At 39.9% G+C, this 18567-nt stretch overlaps 1 protein-coding gene across 9 annotated transcripts in view; it reads left to right on the top strand.

The window, feature by feature from the left end:
• Nucleotides 1–18567, top strand: part of ATP11C (ATPase phospholipid transporting 11C) — a 225106-nt gene that overhangs the window by 155404 nt on the left and 51135 nt on the right. For 8 of the 9 annotated variants that reach the window (XR_005195680.1, XM_037728320.1, XM_037728321.1 and 5 more), the window contains exons 13-18: nt 4182–4343; nt 5328–5479; nt 6420–6491; nt 8453–8526; nt 10744–10847; nt 11280–11461. Coding sequence is in view for 8 of the 9 variants with exons in the window: in XM_037728320.1 (XP_037584248.1) it covers nt 4182–4343; nt 5328–5479; nt 6420–6491; nt 8453–8526; nt 10744–10847; nt 11280–11461 (746 nt within the window). In the remaining variant the exon portion in view is untranslated. The remainder of the gene's footprint in view (nt 1–4181; nt 4344–5327; nt 5480–6419; nt 6492–8452; nt 8527–10743; nt 10848–11279; nt 11462–18567) is intronic. The other variant, XM_037728327.1, reaches the window with a different exon arrangement.

Below are 18567 nucleotides of genomic sequence, written 5' to 3'. Positions count from 1 at the left end.
ACCAAACAACACAGAAGACTTCTGTGTCCAAATGTGAGAGGGAGCAGTTTTTCTCACCAACAAACAGTAGACACCAACCGGATGTCCTCTAATTCAATTCCGTCTACCTGGAGATAACATTGGATCCCACAGGAAATCCCTAAGACTGCCTATGCCTCCCAGACACCAGTCGCAAGTCTGGGCCTCCATAACTTTTCTGACTGACCAGCTTCAAGATGGGCCACTCACAACCCCCTCTTTGGGTTTGATTAGCTTGCTAGAGCAGCAGACAAAAGTCAGGAAAACACTTATGTTCACCAGTTTCATATAAAGGGTGTTGCAAAGGATACAGATAAAGAGATGTGTAGGATGAGGCATAAGTGAAGGGGTGTTGAGCTTCCATACCTTCCCTGGGTGTGCCACCCTACAAGAACCCTGACATGTTAGTTATCCATAAGCCCCTGTTTTTCTTTTACTGTTCTCACATAGCCACTCAATACAACACTCTTGACACAAGCTATGTGAAGTTTTCTCCTGACACATCAAGCAAGCAGTTCTCCAGCAAACACCAGCTAGGTATCTTCCAATTCACTTTTGATACTGCCTACCTGGAGTTAGTGTATTGTGTCAGATCTCACAGGTTGAGCGCTCAGTCCCAGAAGACTGCTCCCCACTTCAGATGCCGGTTGCTAGTTCAGGTTGTAACTTATGCTTCTGATTGACCAGCTATAAAATGGGGTCCAGTAGGTTACTAGACCCCCTCCTTGGATTTGATTAGTTTACTAGAGCAGGTCATAGAACTAAGGGAAACAGTCATGTTTACTGGGGGAAGGGGCCTTTCCGGGCATCCCACCCTTCAAGAAATTCCTTGTGTTCAGCTATTCAGAAGCTCTTTGAACCCAGTTTTTTGGGGAGTTTTATGGAAGCTTTATTATGTGGACATGATTGACTAAATCATTGGCCATTGCTGTTCGGATTAACCTTTGGCCCCTCTTTCGTCCTTCCCCAGGTCAGGTGTGGGGCTGGAAATCTCAACCCTATAATCATGCCTTGGTCTTTCCAGTGACCTGCACTCATCTTGAAGCTATCTAGGGGCCCCCAACCATTTGTCTTTCATTAGCATACAAAAATACTCTTAACACTCTGGAGTTACTAAGGCTTTGGGAGCTTTATGTCAGGAAACAGGAAGGCAGATCAAATATATATTTATCAAATATATATTAAACAATATCATGCAAATGATAGCTTTGAGCCTGCCGATATAGAGGAATCTTTTTGGCAAGCTTGAAGATGAGGCTGTTTTTGAGAGAGTCAAGCAGCAGCCTCCCGCTTCATTTATTTCTCTCCTTTAAATATGAGAATAGTTTTTTTTTTTTTTTTTTTTGAGACAGAGTCTGCTCTTGTTACCCAGGCTGGAGTGCAATGGCGCGATCTCGGCTCACTGCAGCCTCCGCCTCCTGGGTTCAGGCAATTCTCCTGCCTCAGCCTCCTGAGTCGCTGGGATTACAGGCATGCGCCACCATGCCCAGCTAATTTTTTGTATTTTTAGTAGAGACGGGGTTTCACCATGTTGACCAGGATGGTCTCGATCTCTTGACCTCGTGATCCACCCGCCTCGGCCTCCCACAGTGCTAGGATTACAGGCTTGAGCCACCGCGCCCGGCCAGTTTGTTTTTTTATTTTTCTCTGAGACGGAGTCTTGCTGTGTCGCCCAGGCTGGAATACAGTGGCGTGATCTCAGCTCACTACAACCTCCACCTGCCAGGTTCAAGTGATTCTCCTGGCTCAGCCTCCACAGTGACTGGGACTACAGGCGAGTGCCACCACGCCCGGCTGATTTTGTTTGTATTTTTAGTAGAGATGAGGTTTCACCATGTTGGCCAGGCTGTTCACGAATTCCGAACCTCAGGTGATCCGCCCACTTCAGCCTCCCAAAGTGCTGGGATTACAGGCGTTAGCCACCACACCTGGCCTAGAATAGTTAATCACAGTTGATTCCCTCCTCTTCTTTTTCTGAGTATAGATCACATATTAGGGTGGTAGTTCTGTCAATATGATCCTGGGACCAGCAGCATCAACACTACCTGATAAGTTAGAAGTATAAATTATCTTGTCCCACTTTAGACTGACTGATTCAGAAATTCTGGCAATAGAGCAGCAATCTGAGTTTTAACAGGACCTCCAAGTGCATGTGATACATTCTACAGTTTGATAATTACTGCACTTAGGTATAATTTGTAGGCATGTAACTATGAGATTCAGTGTTTGCAGATTCATACTGCCCAAACTGTTTCACATAGGCAAATAAATTGTACTTTATATTTTAAAGCTGCCATCTTTGACACTAACAAAAGAGATTCTAATGCTCATCCAAGTTCAGGAGGCGAAATAACCCAGGACACCCTTCAGGAGAAAATGAAGGTTAATAATTTTGATCAGAAAAAAGCCCCAAAGAATTTCATTTAAACTGGAAGAATCTAAATGATATACAAGTAATACCACTTGGATTAATTTAAAGAGAGAGTTCAAACTTGGCTAGCTTAACAGGAAAAAAAAAAGATTGGAATGTCATATTTGTGCCAGTGCTGCTACCGTGAAAAGCTTTGAAAAATAATTAGAAAGCAACTACTGCTGTAGTTCATTTCTTTCTCCCTTACGTAATAAAAACCTTCATCTTGTGCTTATGCTTGTTCCTGTCAGCCCATAATTTTAACTATTTAATCATAAATTGCCAAAACGAGGATAAAATTGTAGGTTTCCAAAAGCCAGATGTTAAAAATAGAAGAGATAAAAACTGAGATAAAATAGAAATTCTCAAAATGATTTATCTTATGGCAAATTTATGTCTTAGCTTATGTTTCCATTATTTATGAAAATATACTTGTGTTATACTTTAACCTATCATTAAGACTTCTGGTTTTTTCTAAATTTGGAAATGAGTATTTTCAAAATATGTATAGTATATAGAAAGAAATTTCAGTTATGGTTTTGATCACTGTTGACCTACTGTATCTTCTAGTTAGGTAACTGTTAACATTATTATTGATTCTTACATATATGATGCGGTACATTTGATTTCAATTCGGCATTTTTATAGAAAATTTTACTTTAAAAAGGGGAAAAAAATCTCAGTTTCTGTTTTATTTTGTTACATCCCATTTAATTTATTAGTAAATATTTTTAATGGATAATATACATACTAGCCCACAAAGAGAGAGAGAGAGAGAGAGAGAGAGGGAGAGGGAGAGAAATAAGTAGTATAATTTCCCACTTGAAAAATTGATTTATGTAACTTCTTTACATCAAACAGGTTAACTGGCTGGGCATGGTGGCTCATGCCTATAGTCCCAACACTTTGGGAGGCCAAGGCTTGAGCCCAGGAGTAATAGACCAGCCTGGGCAACATAGTGAGATGCTGTCTTTACAAAAATTACAAAAAATAAGCCTGATGTGGTGGTGCATGCCTGTGGTCCCAGCTACTCAGGAGGCTGAGGCAGGAGGATTGCTTGAGCCAGAAGTTCGAGGTTACAGTGAGCTATAACGTCTGCTGCATTCTGGCCTGGGTGACAGAGTGAGACCCTGTCTTTAAAAAAAAAAACAAAAATGTTAACTTACATTAGAAGGGTTATAAGTTTGATAAAATAGTCACTTTTTATTTGTTTTTCCTTTTTGTGGGACAGAGTCTCAGTCTATCATCGCCCAGGTTGGAGTGTAGTGGTGCAATCTTAGCTCACTGCAACCTTTGTCTCCTGGGTTCAAGCAATTCTCATGCATCAGCCTCTCAAGTAGCTGGGATTACAGGTGTGCCATCACACCCAGCTAATTTTTGTATTTTTAGTAGAGATGGGGTTTTACCATGTTGGCCAGGCTGGTCTGAACTCCTGAGTAAAAGTAATCTTCCTGCCTCGCCTCCCAAAGTGCTGGGATTTTAGGCGTGAGCCACCATGCCCAGCCAACAGTCACATTTTTTTCTATTCATCTTTTACATTTGAGTAAGTCTACCTTAGACTTGTGATACCATTTTAGTGTCTTTAAAAATACTCATTTTTTCCTCATTTGTTTGGTAATATTGTTTCTGTAATTCCCTGACATTTGACAAGAAGTCTTGGTGATTTCCTATGGATATGAAGATAGCTTTGCGTTACAGCAAACTAGTCACACTGAAGAAACCAACAATGTATATGTTTGTGTGCTTGTTTTAGGTGGATTATGTATTTACAGATAAGACTGGAACACTTACTGAAAACAGCATGGAGTTCATTGAATGTTGCATAGATGGACACAAATATAAAGGTGTAACTCAAGAGGTTGATGGATTATCTCAAACTGATGGACCTTTAACGTATTTTGACAAAGCAGATAAGGTGCATTTGCATTATTATTTTATATAAGAAATCAAACTATGTATGCATGTTAACATTCCATAGTAGAAAATTTTTTCGTAGGCACATGACATAGACTTTTGTGGGTATTTTGGTTTGTTTGGTTTTTTTGAGACAGAGTCTTGCTCTTTTGCCCAGGCTAGAGTGCAGTGGCTTGATCTCGGCTCACCACAACCTCTGCCTCCTGGGTTCAAGCAGTTCTCCTGCCTTAGCCTCCCAAGTAGCTGAGATTACAGGCGCCTACCACCATGCCCAGCTAATTTTTTTGTATTTTTGGTAGAGATGGGGTTTCACTATGTTGGTCAGGCTGGTGTCGAACTCCTGACCTCAGGTAATCGACCCACCTCAGCCTTGTGAAGTGCTGGGATTACAGGTGTGAGCTGCTGCACCCAGCGAATTTAGAATAACTATTGTTGGCTTCACCTTTCTTGTTTTACTGACATTTCAGAAATTTGTAAACGAGTAGAATTTATAGGTAAAGAGAATTGTGGGAAATGACATTTGGGTAAAAGCTTGCCTGTCCATATGATCATAATTTTTTGTTCTTTGTCTTTTAAAGCTCTTTCAAGAATGATGTCTGTTCAAATGATTAAGGTCTCAGGAGTGTCTAGGCGGTAAATTAACCAGAGTCTCCCTGAACTTGAGCTATTGCTAGATTGTGAATTAGATACTGAATGAAGTCTTTTAGACCATGAAGAAGTCATTGCTTTGGCTTAGGTGATGCTACAATAACCTGAATGAGTTAACACAGCCTATAGAAGGGCATGCTAGCTGAGAACCGGGAACTTTGTTACGTACTAGGAGAATATATAGCTGATTTGAGTGTTAGGAATTTATACATATCTACTACTAAGTTTGCTAGAGGTTATAACATTCTGTCTCATTACTATATTTTCTCTGTTCACTGTCTAGTTACTGAGTGATCAAATTAAAAATAATAATCATGATTTTGTTACTATTCCACAGAATCGAGAAGAGCTGTTTCTACGTGCCTTGTGTTTATGTCATACTGTAGAAATCAAAACAAATGATGCTGTTGATGGAGCAACAGAATCAGCTGAATTAACCTATATCGCCTCTTCACCAGATGAAATAGCTTTGGTGAAAGGAGCTAAAAAGTAAAGTATACTTTCTTATACCTCTCCGAAGAAAGTGAAATCACAGGAGGACAGAAGTTATTTTGTTTTTTCTGTTTGCTTCAGTCACCTTAGCATGTACATCTCCTACTATTTAATAAAAAAACATAACTGCTTTAGCCAAAAGTTTTTGGAAAATTCCCACCCCTGACTAGTTAGACCAAGAAGAAAATAGTGACATGTAGGTATTACTTGCCTTACTATTTATGCATGCCAGCCAGAAGTCTGAATCTTCATATTATATTTTGCAAATAACGTAACAGTGGCTACTTTTTGTACAACACATGCTGTTTCTGAGGTACTCCCAGCAATTTTGACATCATTTGAGAACTGAAAGTCTAGTTTTACTCATGAGGTTTAAGATAATTAAGTGGCTAAAAGGTCACCCAGTGTGTTAGCTGCAGAATCAGAAACCCAAATGGTCTCTCCCTTGGTTACAGTAATTGTGGCTGGGCACTGACTTTCTCTGTTATCATGTCATCCAGTAAAAGGAAGTACAGTTATATGTTGAGATCATATGAAAGAGAAGAGAAGCATAAACAAGAATGACTAACCCCATTGAAAATTAATCATTCTATGCCAAGCGCAGTGGCTCATGCCTATAATCCCAGCACTTTGGGAGGCCAAAGTGGGTGGACCACCTGAGGTCAGGAGTTTGAGACCAGGTTGGCCAACATGGTGAAACCGTGTCTCTGCTAGAAATATAAAAATCAGCCTGGTGTGGTGGCATGCAGCCATAATCTCAGCTACTCAAGAGACTGAGGCAGGAGAATCACTTGAACCTGGGAGGCGGAGGTTGCAGTGACCCATGATCTTGTCATTGTACTCCAACCTGGGTGACAAAGCGAGACTCTGTCGCAAAAAAAAAAAAAAAAAATCATTCTTTAGAGATACACAAGGTATTTTTTATTGTTTTTGATAGGTACGGGTTCACATTTTTAGGAAATCGAAATGGACATATGAGAGTAGAGAACCAAAGAAAAGAAATAGAAGAGTAAGTAGCTCTGTGTTTGATGTTTGTCATTTCTTAACCCCACAGTGAAATTTAGATGGATTCAGGCACGGCAGAAAAGGAAGTGATGCCACTGAAAATACAGGACTCTGCTCTCCCAGTTCAGAGTTTTATGTAAATATAGTTAGGGTAGAAGCCATTTTACATAGAATGGCAGAAACTTGGATTTGAGGTAGAAATTTCAATCTGGTCCACATCTGGGTCCAGTAGCCAGAAAGAGAGTCTGCCTGGACTGTTTCTGAAATTAGATGCCATTTCAGGTTTCTAACATATGCTACAAGAAAAATCAGTGAAAATATGTGAAACATTCTGCTGTCTAGTATCTAAGCAATCACTCTGGGATTGCAAGCCCAGCCAATAAAGGCAACTTTGCCGTAAACCAGAAGTTTTGTCTTGTTGGGGATGTTCAGGTGTGAGTCTCAGGGCAAGTACTCTGATGTCCCAGTGCCTTCACATTTCCTCTTTTGCCACAAAGACCCCGGTGAACAAACCCACCTTATCTTAATGGTGGATTTTAATTAGGCTATGTGATTAATTTGAATTTCTTCTCTGACTTTCATTCTGGCCCCTAGGATCTCCTGAGACCCATCTCAGAAACCTGTAATACATTTATATGTGCTTGGGTAATGCGCCCCTTTGGAGAGAGATGCATAGAAGCCCAGAGGAAGGTTCTTAGTCTGACTGACAGGGACCCAGGGTCATTGTCAGAGTTTAGATTCTAGTCTGTCTGCAACAGTGCCCTCATCTGGCCAACAGCAAACCAGATGCCATTGTAGATGTCTTACGCATATATACTCCCCCAAGACTAATGACCCCCTCACTCCCACGAAAAACAACATATATAATAAATACTTTTTAAAATACTAATTTATTTTCAAGGAAATATTTCCTCTCACTTTTTCTAATAACCAACTCTTATTTAAACTCTCCTGTATCTCTCCATTGATTAGTTCAGCCATCCACAAACACATTTGAACAATTTCATGATGTCATTCCATTGTTTAAACCCTTTCATTGGCTTTCTTTTGCTCTTATAATACAGTCCCAAATTCCTGAAATGGCTTTTGTGTTTCCAGCCTCTGCTTACCTTTCTTTCTTTATCTCTTCCTATTCCCCTATCAGTGAGTTTTTTTGGCATTGGTGAACTACTTCAAGTCCCCCATGGGCCGTGTGCTCTCATGTTGCTTTGCTCATTCCGTCTACCCAGAATGCCATGGCCCCCTTTCTTCCTCATATTACCCTTGTGGAACCCAGCTCAGGCATGTCCTCTTCCAGGAAGCCTACTTTCAGATGGCTTCTTTCTGCGTTCTTATATCTTTCCTATAAGTGCCTTCATTACAGTATTTGAGAGACTAGAAGGGTAGCTATCTCATTATGCTCTGTCTCCCTTATATGGTGACCTGTGTAAGGGAAGGGGCTTACACAAGTCACCTTATGATAAGGGAGACAGAGCATAATGAGATAATTATTATAGCAGCATTTATATATGGAGTGCCAGGCACAGTGCTAGGTGCTGGGGAATAGAGGTGAATCTGAGCCACCTTTATTCCCCAGCACCTAGCACTGTGCCTGGCACTCCATACATAAATGCTACTAAAATAATTGGCAGAGTGGGACTATTTCTAGACCCCTCCAAATATGGCTTGGTAGGACAGCTCTTTATCCTCCATTTTATGTGGTCATTCTTCTTACCATTTTAAATAGTATAGTGAGGGACTATAAATACCACTTAACCAACACTGGTGTCCTCTGACAGCATGTTTTATGTTCAGAGAAATTCTAAGGCAAAGGAAAGTACCAGTTGTGTAGACAACCAGTGACCCTCCTGCAAAGGGGATAGCTATCTGTTGATTTAAGATGTTTAAATATCTTAACATATTTCTGTTGTGCTTTATTTTTCTCAGTATGTGCTAGGATTTTTACTTTTCTCATTTCTCTTAAAGATATGAACTTCTTCACACTTTAAACTTTGATGCTGTCCGCCGACGTATGAGTGTAATTGTGAAGACTCAAGAAGGTACATATTTTAAAAACTTGAATTTTTCTCTTTGTTCATTTGTAGGCTTACTGGTTGATTCACTCTTTCAAGAAAGAGAATCATCTCATGTAGTAGCATAGGATTAGTGAAAGTCAGGCGAAGCAGTATTTTTTTGTATATGCCTTCATGTATTTTTTTTAAGCGAACATGTTCAGTTTACAAAATCGTTAGCGATAGAACCCTTGTTATGACAGGAAGTGCATTTTCTTGTTAGCTGAACAATACCCCTCTGCCCTGGGTATTCAAACAGGAACTGAAAGGATGACTTGTGTGTGGTTCATGGTACTGACCAGTCTACCAGTGAAGTTTACACGCAGCCACCCAGCATGGTTGGATGGTCTGGGATTACTAGTAGCAGAATCCTTGAGTATAGGGAGTTGCTTATTATCCCTCACTGACCTTCCTGGTTCCCCTACTGCTTGACATTCCCTGGAAACAGGTGAGGTAGAGAGGAGTAAGGGCCTGGCTTCTGGGAAATGGCATTGCAGTTTTACTCCAGAGCTCAGGTTCTTTGTTTAACAAGAGTAAAGCTTGCCCTTTGCAGGGGAACTGGTACCATAATCCTAGGCTCCCTCATGTCTTTGGAGACAACATGGTGGTTCACCTTCTGCTCAGATTCTGCAAGACCCATAGGGGAGCACTTCTGCTTTATTCAAAGGCTCTCAGATACATGTGTGTATGGTGTACCAAGGGGTTTGTTTTCTAAAAATTCTTGATTTATTTCCCAATAATTTACTTTTTACTATTAAATTTTCTAAATTCCTTAATGTGAGAATGGGAGGATATAGACAGATCCTTGGGGGGGAACATATCCCACTTTATTCATACTTTGTGGTATGATTGCAAAGTCATGACATTGATTTTATGTAAGTGACCATGGAGTTTGTTTTGTGAACTTTAAAGTACACTTTGGATGTATAAGAATAAATGAAAAAAAAAAAAAAACCAATATTTCAAATACTTGCTATTCTTATGTCTGCACATCCACGTGTTCTACAGCAAATGGTGAAGTGTCTGCGGAACTTGTCTACAAAGGTCGTTGACCTCAGAGCTACACTTTTTGTTGAACTCGGTTGTTTCCCTTACAAGAATAAAGTGTCTCTCTTAGTGCACAACTGTGAATATTTCCTAGATGTGTGAAGTGATCTAAAGCTGCACTTATACTAGCATTCTATAAAGCTATTTTCAAGTTTCAGTAAAAACCATCAAGCCAATGTTTTAAAAGCTAGTTAATATAGTTTATTCAAAATTATTTCAGCTTGTTTGAGCTTAAGTTTTCTTCTTGACATCTGTAGATGCCATGTGTATACTCTAGGCCATGGCTTCACTGCATTTCTTTGTTTCTGGGTTTTTTTGTTTTTTGTTTTGTTTTTTTTTGTTTGTTTGTTTTTTACCCGAGAGAAGAAGGTATTACTCTGTCATCCAGGCTGTAGTGACAAGATCATAGCTCACTGCAGCCTTGACATCCTGGGCTCAAGCAATCCTTCCACCTCAGCATCCAGAGTCATTGGGATTATAGGCGTGTATCACCATGCCTGGCTAATTTTTTAATTTTAATTTTTTTAATTTTTAAATTTTTTTTTGAGACGGAGTCTTGCTCTGTTGCCCAGGCTAGAGTGCAGTAGCATGATCTTGGTTCATCACAACCTCTGCCTCCCGAGTTCAAGCTATTCTCCTGCCTTAGCCTCCCGAGTAGTTGGGACTACAGGCACGTGCCGCCATGCCCAGCTATTTTTTTTTTTTTTTGTATTTTTAGTAGAGATAGGGTCTCCCTGTGTTGCCCAGGCTGGTCTTGAACTAAGCTTAAGTGATCCTCCTGTTTCAGCCTCCCACAGTGCTGGGATTACAGGTGTGAGCCACTGCACCTAGCATACATTTTCAGAAGGAATTCAGATGCACCTCCTTGACACAAGCCCAGACTTCCATGAATTGGTGGGAGGAAGTATATTTTAACAGAGAGGTGCATATTGTAAACTCTGGCTTATTAATTGTGTTCATAATGACCTGTAGGGGTGGTGCATGCCTTTCTGACAGACTAAAGACCAAGATTTCTCATTTCATTTGGGCGAGTATTGCAAAGCATGCTCAGAATATATAACACTTGGGTGAGAGAGACCACTTTAAAAGTTATCTCTTATTGAAACCACAATACCGGCCTTAAAACTCTATGTCAAGTACTATGGTTCTTTATTTTAGGAGACATACTTCTCTTTTGTAAAGGAGCAGACTCGGCAGTTTTTCCCAGGGTGCAGAATCATGAAATTGAGTTAACTAAAGTCCACGTGGAACGTAATGCAATGGTGAGCCTATCTTCCTTCCCCCACCAATAAGTAAGCAGAGAAATTCAGAAGATGACTATGTTTATTGGATTTCTGTTTAAATGACAGCTTAAATACATTTTAGCATGTTTTTGTGGTCTGTGTTTTGTATTTGGGGATTCAATAATATTACTTTCTTTATCTTAATATAAAACGTTATTCCAGAGCAAGTTTCTGGTCAGAATTTACAGCCTTAAAGACTTTTCAGCAACCTTTGTTAAAAGAACTGTTATTTCCTTTTTCTGAACCTAATTGAATGTGACCTTTTCAGTTGTAATTTGTTCACTTTTGCAAACTAAATATGTGTCAGAATTTCTCTTTTGTACATATAGCTGAAGCAAGAGCATTTACAGAGTATGGGTTTTTTTTTCAATTATTATGAAAATAACTACAGATCTCCTACTTTACTCCTAGGATGGGTATCGGACACTCTGTGTAGCCTTCAAAGAAATTGCTCCAGATGATTATGAAAGAATTAACAGACAGCTCATAGAAGCAAAAATGGCCTTACAAGACAGAGAAGAAAAAATGGAAAAAGTTTTCGATGATATTGAGACAAATATGAATTTAATTGGAGCCACTGCAGTTGAAGACAAGTAACTAGAAAATGATACTCTAATTATTTTAGTGACCAATCATTTTGGGTGTGATCTGTCCCAGATTAGTAATTTAATCTCAATGTTTTAAATCTTTAGTTTAGTTTTATTGTTTAAGTGGGTTTAAAGATTTATTATAGCAAGTATGAAAAGTTACACCAGATTTTGAACTATTAGTAGGAATGATTTTTAAGGTAAATTCATGTAACCTAGAAGAATGAATCAGTTATCACTAAGGTCTTTTGGCTATTTACTAAGTCATTCATATATTTATGCACATATTATCAAATAGTCTTGGCATGTGCAGGGAAGGGTACTATAGCCATTGTTTTGTACTGGTGCCTAGGTGAAGGGGTAAGCTTTGAGAGACAGATGAGCAGAAAGGAAATTTAAGGTAGAGTGAACAGCATGAGAGGTTACTCTAGCTTAGTTCAACAGACCAGAGTATGTTTTTACATACTTTATTTACTTATTTGATTTGATTTGATTTAATTTAATTTTGCTTTTTTTTTTTTTTTTTTTTTTGAGACAGAGTCTTGCTCTGTCGCCTAGGCTGGAGTGTAGTGGCACAATCTTGGCTGACTGCAGCCTCTGCGTCCTGGGTTCAAATGATTCTTGTGCTGCAGCCACTTGAGTAGCTAGCTGGAATAACAAGCATACGCCAACACATCCAGCTAATTTGTGTATTTTTAGTAGAGATGGGGTTTCACCATGTTGGCCAGGCTGGTCTTGAACTCCTGGCCTCAAGTAATCTTCCTGCCTTGACCTCCAAAAGTGCTGGGATTACAGGCATGAGCCACTGGCCTGGCCTGCATACTTTAAAATAATATGCTTTTAACTTACAGGCTCAGCTTTTTCAGACACGATTGCAGGACACTGCCATTGATCTGCTTGAAATAATTTTTAGATTCTTAATATTTTTTGAATTTTCTAAATATTATATATGAAAATTATAAGACTTAAATAAAAAGTTACAAACATATATTCAACCACATTAAAAGGTATTGAAATTCTAATGAAATTCATTTAGTCTAATTTCATTATTATTCTGTGGCCAAAAGAAACCCAGAGGAAAGTGTCATTTTTCTATCCTTGCCTATAAGTATTATAATTAAATTCTCATTCAGGATGGTTGGCATTCCTCTTTTTTTGGAGGGTGGATCAGGGGTTGTACATTCAGGTAGTACACATGCAGGTTTGTTACGTGGTTATATTGTGTAATGCTGGGATTTGGGCTTCTATTTATCCCATCACCTAAGATATTAACATAATAATGGGTACTTTTTCAACCGCCATTCCCCTCCTGTCTTCCCCCTTTTGGAATCCCTGTTGTCTATTATTTCCCTCATTATGTCCATGTATACCTATTGATTAGCTCCCACTTATAAGTAAGAGCATGCAGTATTTGATTTTCTGCCTCTGAGTTATTTCAGTTACGATACTGGCCTCCAGCTGTATCCATGCTGCTGCCAAGGATATGATTTCACTCTTACGGCTGCATAGTATTCCAGCAATCTTGCCTGATTGCTCTGGCTAGGACTGCCAGTACTATGTTAAACAGGAGTGGTAAGAGTGGATATCCCTGTCTTGTTCCAGTTTTTAGGGGAAATGCTTTCAACTTTTGCACATTGAGTATGGTGTTGGCTGTGGGTTTGCATGTAGGACCCTTATTATTTTGAGGTATGTTTCTTCAATGCCTAGTTTGTTCTCAGGGGATTGTTTTTAACATCAAGTTATGTCAAGTTTTATTGAATTTTTTTTTTTGCATCTATTGAGATGAACATATAATTTTTGTTTTAATTCTGTGTATGTGGTGAATTACATGTATTGATTTGCATATGTTAAGCCATCCTTGCGTCCCAGGAATAAAACCCATTTGATCGTGATGAGTTATCTTTCTGATGTGCTGATGGTTTCAGTTTGCTAATATTTTGTTGAGGATTTTTACATTTGTGTTCATCATGAATAACAGCTTGTAGTTTTCATTTTTTATTGTGTCCTTGCCAGATTTTGATATCAGGATGATACTAGTTTTGTAGAATGAGTTAGGGTGGAATCCCTCCTCATTGATTTTTCTTGGAGTAGTTTCAGTAAGATTGGTACCAACTTTTCTTTATATACATTTGATAGAATTCTGCTGTTAATATTACTGATTCAGTTTCATAGCTTATTATTTGAGACAGAGTCTCAAATAATAGTCTGCTTAGGGTTCTTTTCCTCCTGGTTCAATATTGGGAAGTTGTATATTTCCAGGAATTTATTCATTTCCTCTGTGTTTTCCAGTTCATGCTCATAGACATGTTCATAATAGTCTCTGAGGATCTTTTGTATTTCTGTGGTATCAGTTGTAATGTCACCTTTGTAATTTCTGATTACACCTGTGCTTATTTGAATCCTCTCTTTTTCTTAATTTAGCTACTAGTCTGTTTGTTTTTCATTTTTGTTTCATTAATCTGTTGTATGATTTTTTTGGTCTCAATTTAGTTCTGCCACGATCTTTGTTACTCCTCTGCTAGCTTTGGGTCTGGTTTGTTTTTCTAGTTTTTTAGGTGTAACATTAGGTTGTTCATTTGAGAGTTTTCTTCCTTTTTGATATAGGCAATTAGTAGTGCTGTAAACTTTTAACACTGCTTTTGACATACCCTATAAATTTTGGTATGTTGTGTCTCTATTTTCATTTGTTTCAATTTTTTTTACATTTCTGCCTTAATTTCATTATTTACTCAAAAGTCATTCAGGAGCAAGTTATTTAGTTTATATGTACTTGTGTGGTCTTGAGAGTTCCCCTTGTTATTGATTTCTAATTTTATTTCACTCTGTTCTGAGAAGATGTTTGATATGATTTTGAATTTAAGGAGACTTGCTTTATGACTAAGCGTGTGATCAATTTTAGAGAATGTTCATGCACAGATGAGAAAAATGTATATTCTGTAGTTGTTGAGTGGACTGTTTTGTAAATGTCTATTAGTTCTATTTGGTCAAGAGTCCAGTTTAAGTCCAGAGTTTCTTTGTTATTTTTCTGCCTCGATAATCTGTCTTGTGCTATCACTGGGGTCTTAAAATCCTCCAATATTGGCCAGGCATGGTGGCTCACACCTTTAATCCCAGCACTTTGGGAGCCCAAGGTGGGGGGATCACGAGGTCCGAAGATTGAGAATATCCTGTCCAACATGGGGAAACCTCATCTCTACTAAAAATACAAAAATTTGGATGTGGTGGCACATGGCTGTAATCCCAGCTACTGGGGAGGCTGAGGCACGAGAATCGCTTGAACCCAGGAGACAGAGGTTCCAGTGAGCTGAGATCGCGTCACTGCCCTCCAGCATGGCAACAGAGTGAGATTCTGCCTCAAAAAAAAAAAAAAAAAAAAAAATCCGCCCTCAATATTACTGTATGGCTCTCTGTCTCTATGGATGATTGTTTTATCAATCTGGGCCCTCTGATGTTGGGTCCCTATATATTAGGTTAGTTAAATCTTGATGAATTGAATCCCTTTTTATTATAGAATTCCCGCCTTTTTATTTACTGTTGTTGGCTTAGTCTGTTTTAGCTGATACAGGAAGATCAACCCCTGCTCTTTTTTGTTTTCTATTTGCATGATAGGTCTTTCTCCATCCCTTTAGTTTTAGTTTGTGGTCGTCATTATGCCTGAGATGAGTCTGTTGAAGTTTTTGAGACCAAGTCTCACTCTGTCGCCCAGGCTACAGTGCAGTGGCACGATCTCGGCTCACTGCAACCTGTGCCTCCCAGGTTCAAATGATTCTCCTGCCTCAGCCTCCTGAGTAGCTGGGACTACAGGCGCCCGCCACCATGCCCAGCTAATTTTTGTATTTTTAGTAGAGACGGGGTTTCACCTTTTTGGCCAGGCTGGTCTCAAATTTATGACCTCAGGTGATCCTCCTGCCTTGGCCTAAAGTGCTGGGATTTCAGGTGTGAGCCACCACGCCCGGCCTAACAGATGGTATTTTTGTATTCAGTGTGCCAGTCTGTGTCTTTTCAGTAGAGCATTTAGGCAATTTACATTCAAGGTTAATATTGATATGTGAAGTTTTGTTCCTGTGTTAGTACTGTTAGTTAATTGTTTTGTAGTCTCAAGGATATAATTGCTTTATAGGATCTTTGAGCTTTTTACTAACATATGCTTTTATAGTAGCAGATATCATCTGTTTGTGCCTGTGTTTAGAGGTCCTTTAAGCATTTCTTATAGGATAGGTTTGGTGGTGACAGATTCCCATAGCATTTGCTTGTCTGGGAAAAACTCTTATTTCTCCTTCCTTTAGGAAGCTTAGTTTAGCAGTATATAGAATTCTTGGCTGCAGTTGTTTTTCTTTAAGAAGGCTAAAGGCTAGGTATGGTGGCTTATACCTGTAATCCAGTGCTTTGAGAAGTTGAGGTTGGAAGATCATTTGAGCCTGGGAGCTCACAGCTAGCCTGGGCAGGATAGTGAGACCCGCCTACAAATTTTTTAGAAAACTAGGCGTGGTGTCACATACTTGTAGTCCCAGCTGTTTGGGAAGCTGAGGTGGGAGGATTGCTTGAACCCAGGAGTTATAGTGAGCTGTGACTGCAGCTCACTTTAGGTGACAGATTGAGACTTTGTTTCTTTTAAAAAAGGGGTAAAAATACATCCCCAATCTTCTGTCTTCTAAGGTTTCTGCTGAGAAATTAGCTATTAGTCTGATGGTATTTCATTTATAGGTAATTTTTCCTTTTTTTTTTTTTTTTTTTGAATCTAGCTGCCTTTAAGATTTTTTTTTCCCTGTTAACGTTGGGTAGTCTGACTATATATGCCTTGGTGAAGGTCATCTTGTGTAGCATATCACCATTGATCTCTGAATTTCTTATATCTGCATGTTGATCTTGAGCAAGGTTCAAGAAATTTTCCTGAATTATTCCCCAAATATGTTTTCCATGTTGCCTGTTTTTCTTCTCTCTCAGAAATGCCAAGAAGTTATAGATTTTGTTGCTTTACATAATTCCATGTTTCTCAAAGACTTTGCTTGTGTTAATTTATTTTTTTAATCTGACTGGGTTAATTTGAAAGACTACTCTTCAAGCTCTGCAGTTCTTCTGCTTTGTCTACTCTATTGTTAAAGCTTCCAGGTATATTTTGAAATTGATTTAGTGAATTTTTCATTTCCAGATGTTCTAATTGGTTTGTTTTATTATAGCTGTCTTTCATATCCTGAATCATTTTTCTGGTTTCTTCGTGTTGGGTTTCAGCTTTCTCTTGGATCTCGTTGAGTTGCCTTGCAATCCATATTTTGAATTCCTTATCTGTCACTTCAGAGTTTTGATTCTGTTTAGCCTGTATTACAGAGGTAGTACAATCCTTTAAATGTGTCAAGACACCTGACTTTTCGTACCACCACAGTTCTTACACTGATTCCTTCTCATCTGAGGGATCTGTCGCTTCTTATTTTTTAATTTGCTGTAGTTTGGATGAAACATTTTTATTTTTCAATACTTTTTTCCCTTGAGGATATGACTGTGTTATATGTTGTGTATGATTGTTTGGCTTTGTTTCTGGGTGCTTTCAGTGGGGCAAGTCTCTGTGTGGTTTCCTTGGTTGTGGATAGCTTCAGTGCAGTGGCTTTCTCAGATGCTGATTGTTGTAGTGAGGTATGGAATGCAAGGGTCAACACACTGCCTCCCGCAGGGCTAAGGGTGTCAGAAAGCGTGTCATGTGTACTAGCACTAAGCCCTTCTGACAATAAGTTATTTATTTGGTGGTGCAGTTCAGGCTTCAGTCCAGTAGGTGGAGCTTAAGAGTAAGAGTCAGTTCTTCCTCTGGTAGGCTGATTGATGGGTGGAAACACCTACCCTGAGGGGAGGATGGGGGCAAGGGGTGGAGATCCTATTGGGGTATGCCAAGGTCTTGGGGGAAGAAACGAGGAGGGGTGTACCAGTTCCTCATCCTGTGCAGGTAGGAACATGACCTGCTTCTCTATTATGCCCTGTCATAGGGCTCACAACCTTCAGTTCATATAGACTTTATCCTTTGGTTCCTGGTCACAGTGTGGCTGCAGACCATGAATACACCTCTCTGGTGGTTGCCACCCAAATGGGCTTTGGCCAAGCCTTTCCCCCATGTTCAAAGCAGACAACTCTGCAGCTTACCTGTCCATTGCTGGGATGTTGCTACTCTGTGTAGGGAGTGGGAGTTGGGTCCTGCCCTTTGTGTAAGCCCAATTGGCACGAGCTCATTTTCAGCAGAGGTGGAGCTACTGCGAAAAGTGTGAAAAGTTTCTCCAGGTACATGTGTGCCACCCTCCACTGGGAAGAACCACTGCAGGCTGCGTCAACAACAGTGTACAGAGGGTGGGCGCAGTAGGAAATGTCCCCTCTTCATGACTGTTCTTGGCCGTCAGTGCTACCCCCTTCAGTGATTGTCACTGTGTCCACATTTCCTTTGTCCCAGGAGGGTCCTTGGTGGGCTGTAACCTCCTCCTTAGGGGCCTTCCATGCCGAGAGATAGATCTCTAGGAGTCCCCTAGCTCCCTGTGGACTCGCTGATCCCCCTGAGCTTGCCAAAGTCAGAGTGGGTTGTGGAGTATGTTTGCTGGGGATTGATGGTGTGATAATGCAAGGGCAGAGATTCCCCTAGGTAGGGCATTGGCCCATCACAGCAGCACCAACAGAATGGTTCCCACTGTCTAAGTTTTGGTCTGAGGGAAGTACTGACATGCCTGCATGAGCTGGCCACCCAGATCGCTGTCCTTGTGAAGTTCCTGTATCACCACTGACAGCATTACTTTAGGTAAGGAGGGCAGAGGGGTATCCCAGCAGTTTGATAGTCAGGAGATTGTCACAAGGTCAGGGAAGCAGAGAACCATTTCCACCTACCCTTTACTTGGGGCTCTGAGTTCTTCGGGGGTCAGTCTCTGCCAGACTCTTCGCTACTTTCCTTTTCTGTATCCCAGCTTCCTCTTTCGGGCTCTCCAACAACAGGTCCTGGCTCTTTTCCTGCAGTTTTTAGTTCAGAACATGTCCATTCACCAGTAACTTTGATCTTTTTTATGAGGACAATTGGCATCTGACGTCCCTAGTCAGCCATCTTCAAAACTCATGTTCCTGTTCTTAAAGCTCCTCAGGGATAGGGATTC

Source organism: Cebus imitator, unplaced genomic scaffold, assembly GCF_001604975.1.
Source record: "Cebus imitator isolate Cc_AM_T3 unplaced genomic scaffold, Cebus_imitator-1.0 Scaffold262, whole genome shotgun sequence".
In the NCBI taxonomy this organism is placed as follows: domain Eukaryota; kingdom Metazoa; phylum Chordata; class Mammalia; order Primates; family Cebidae; genus Cebus; species Cebus imitator.
This window is presented reverse-complemented; position numbering and strand designations above follow the sequence as displayed.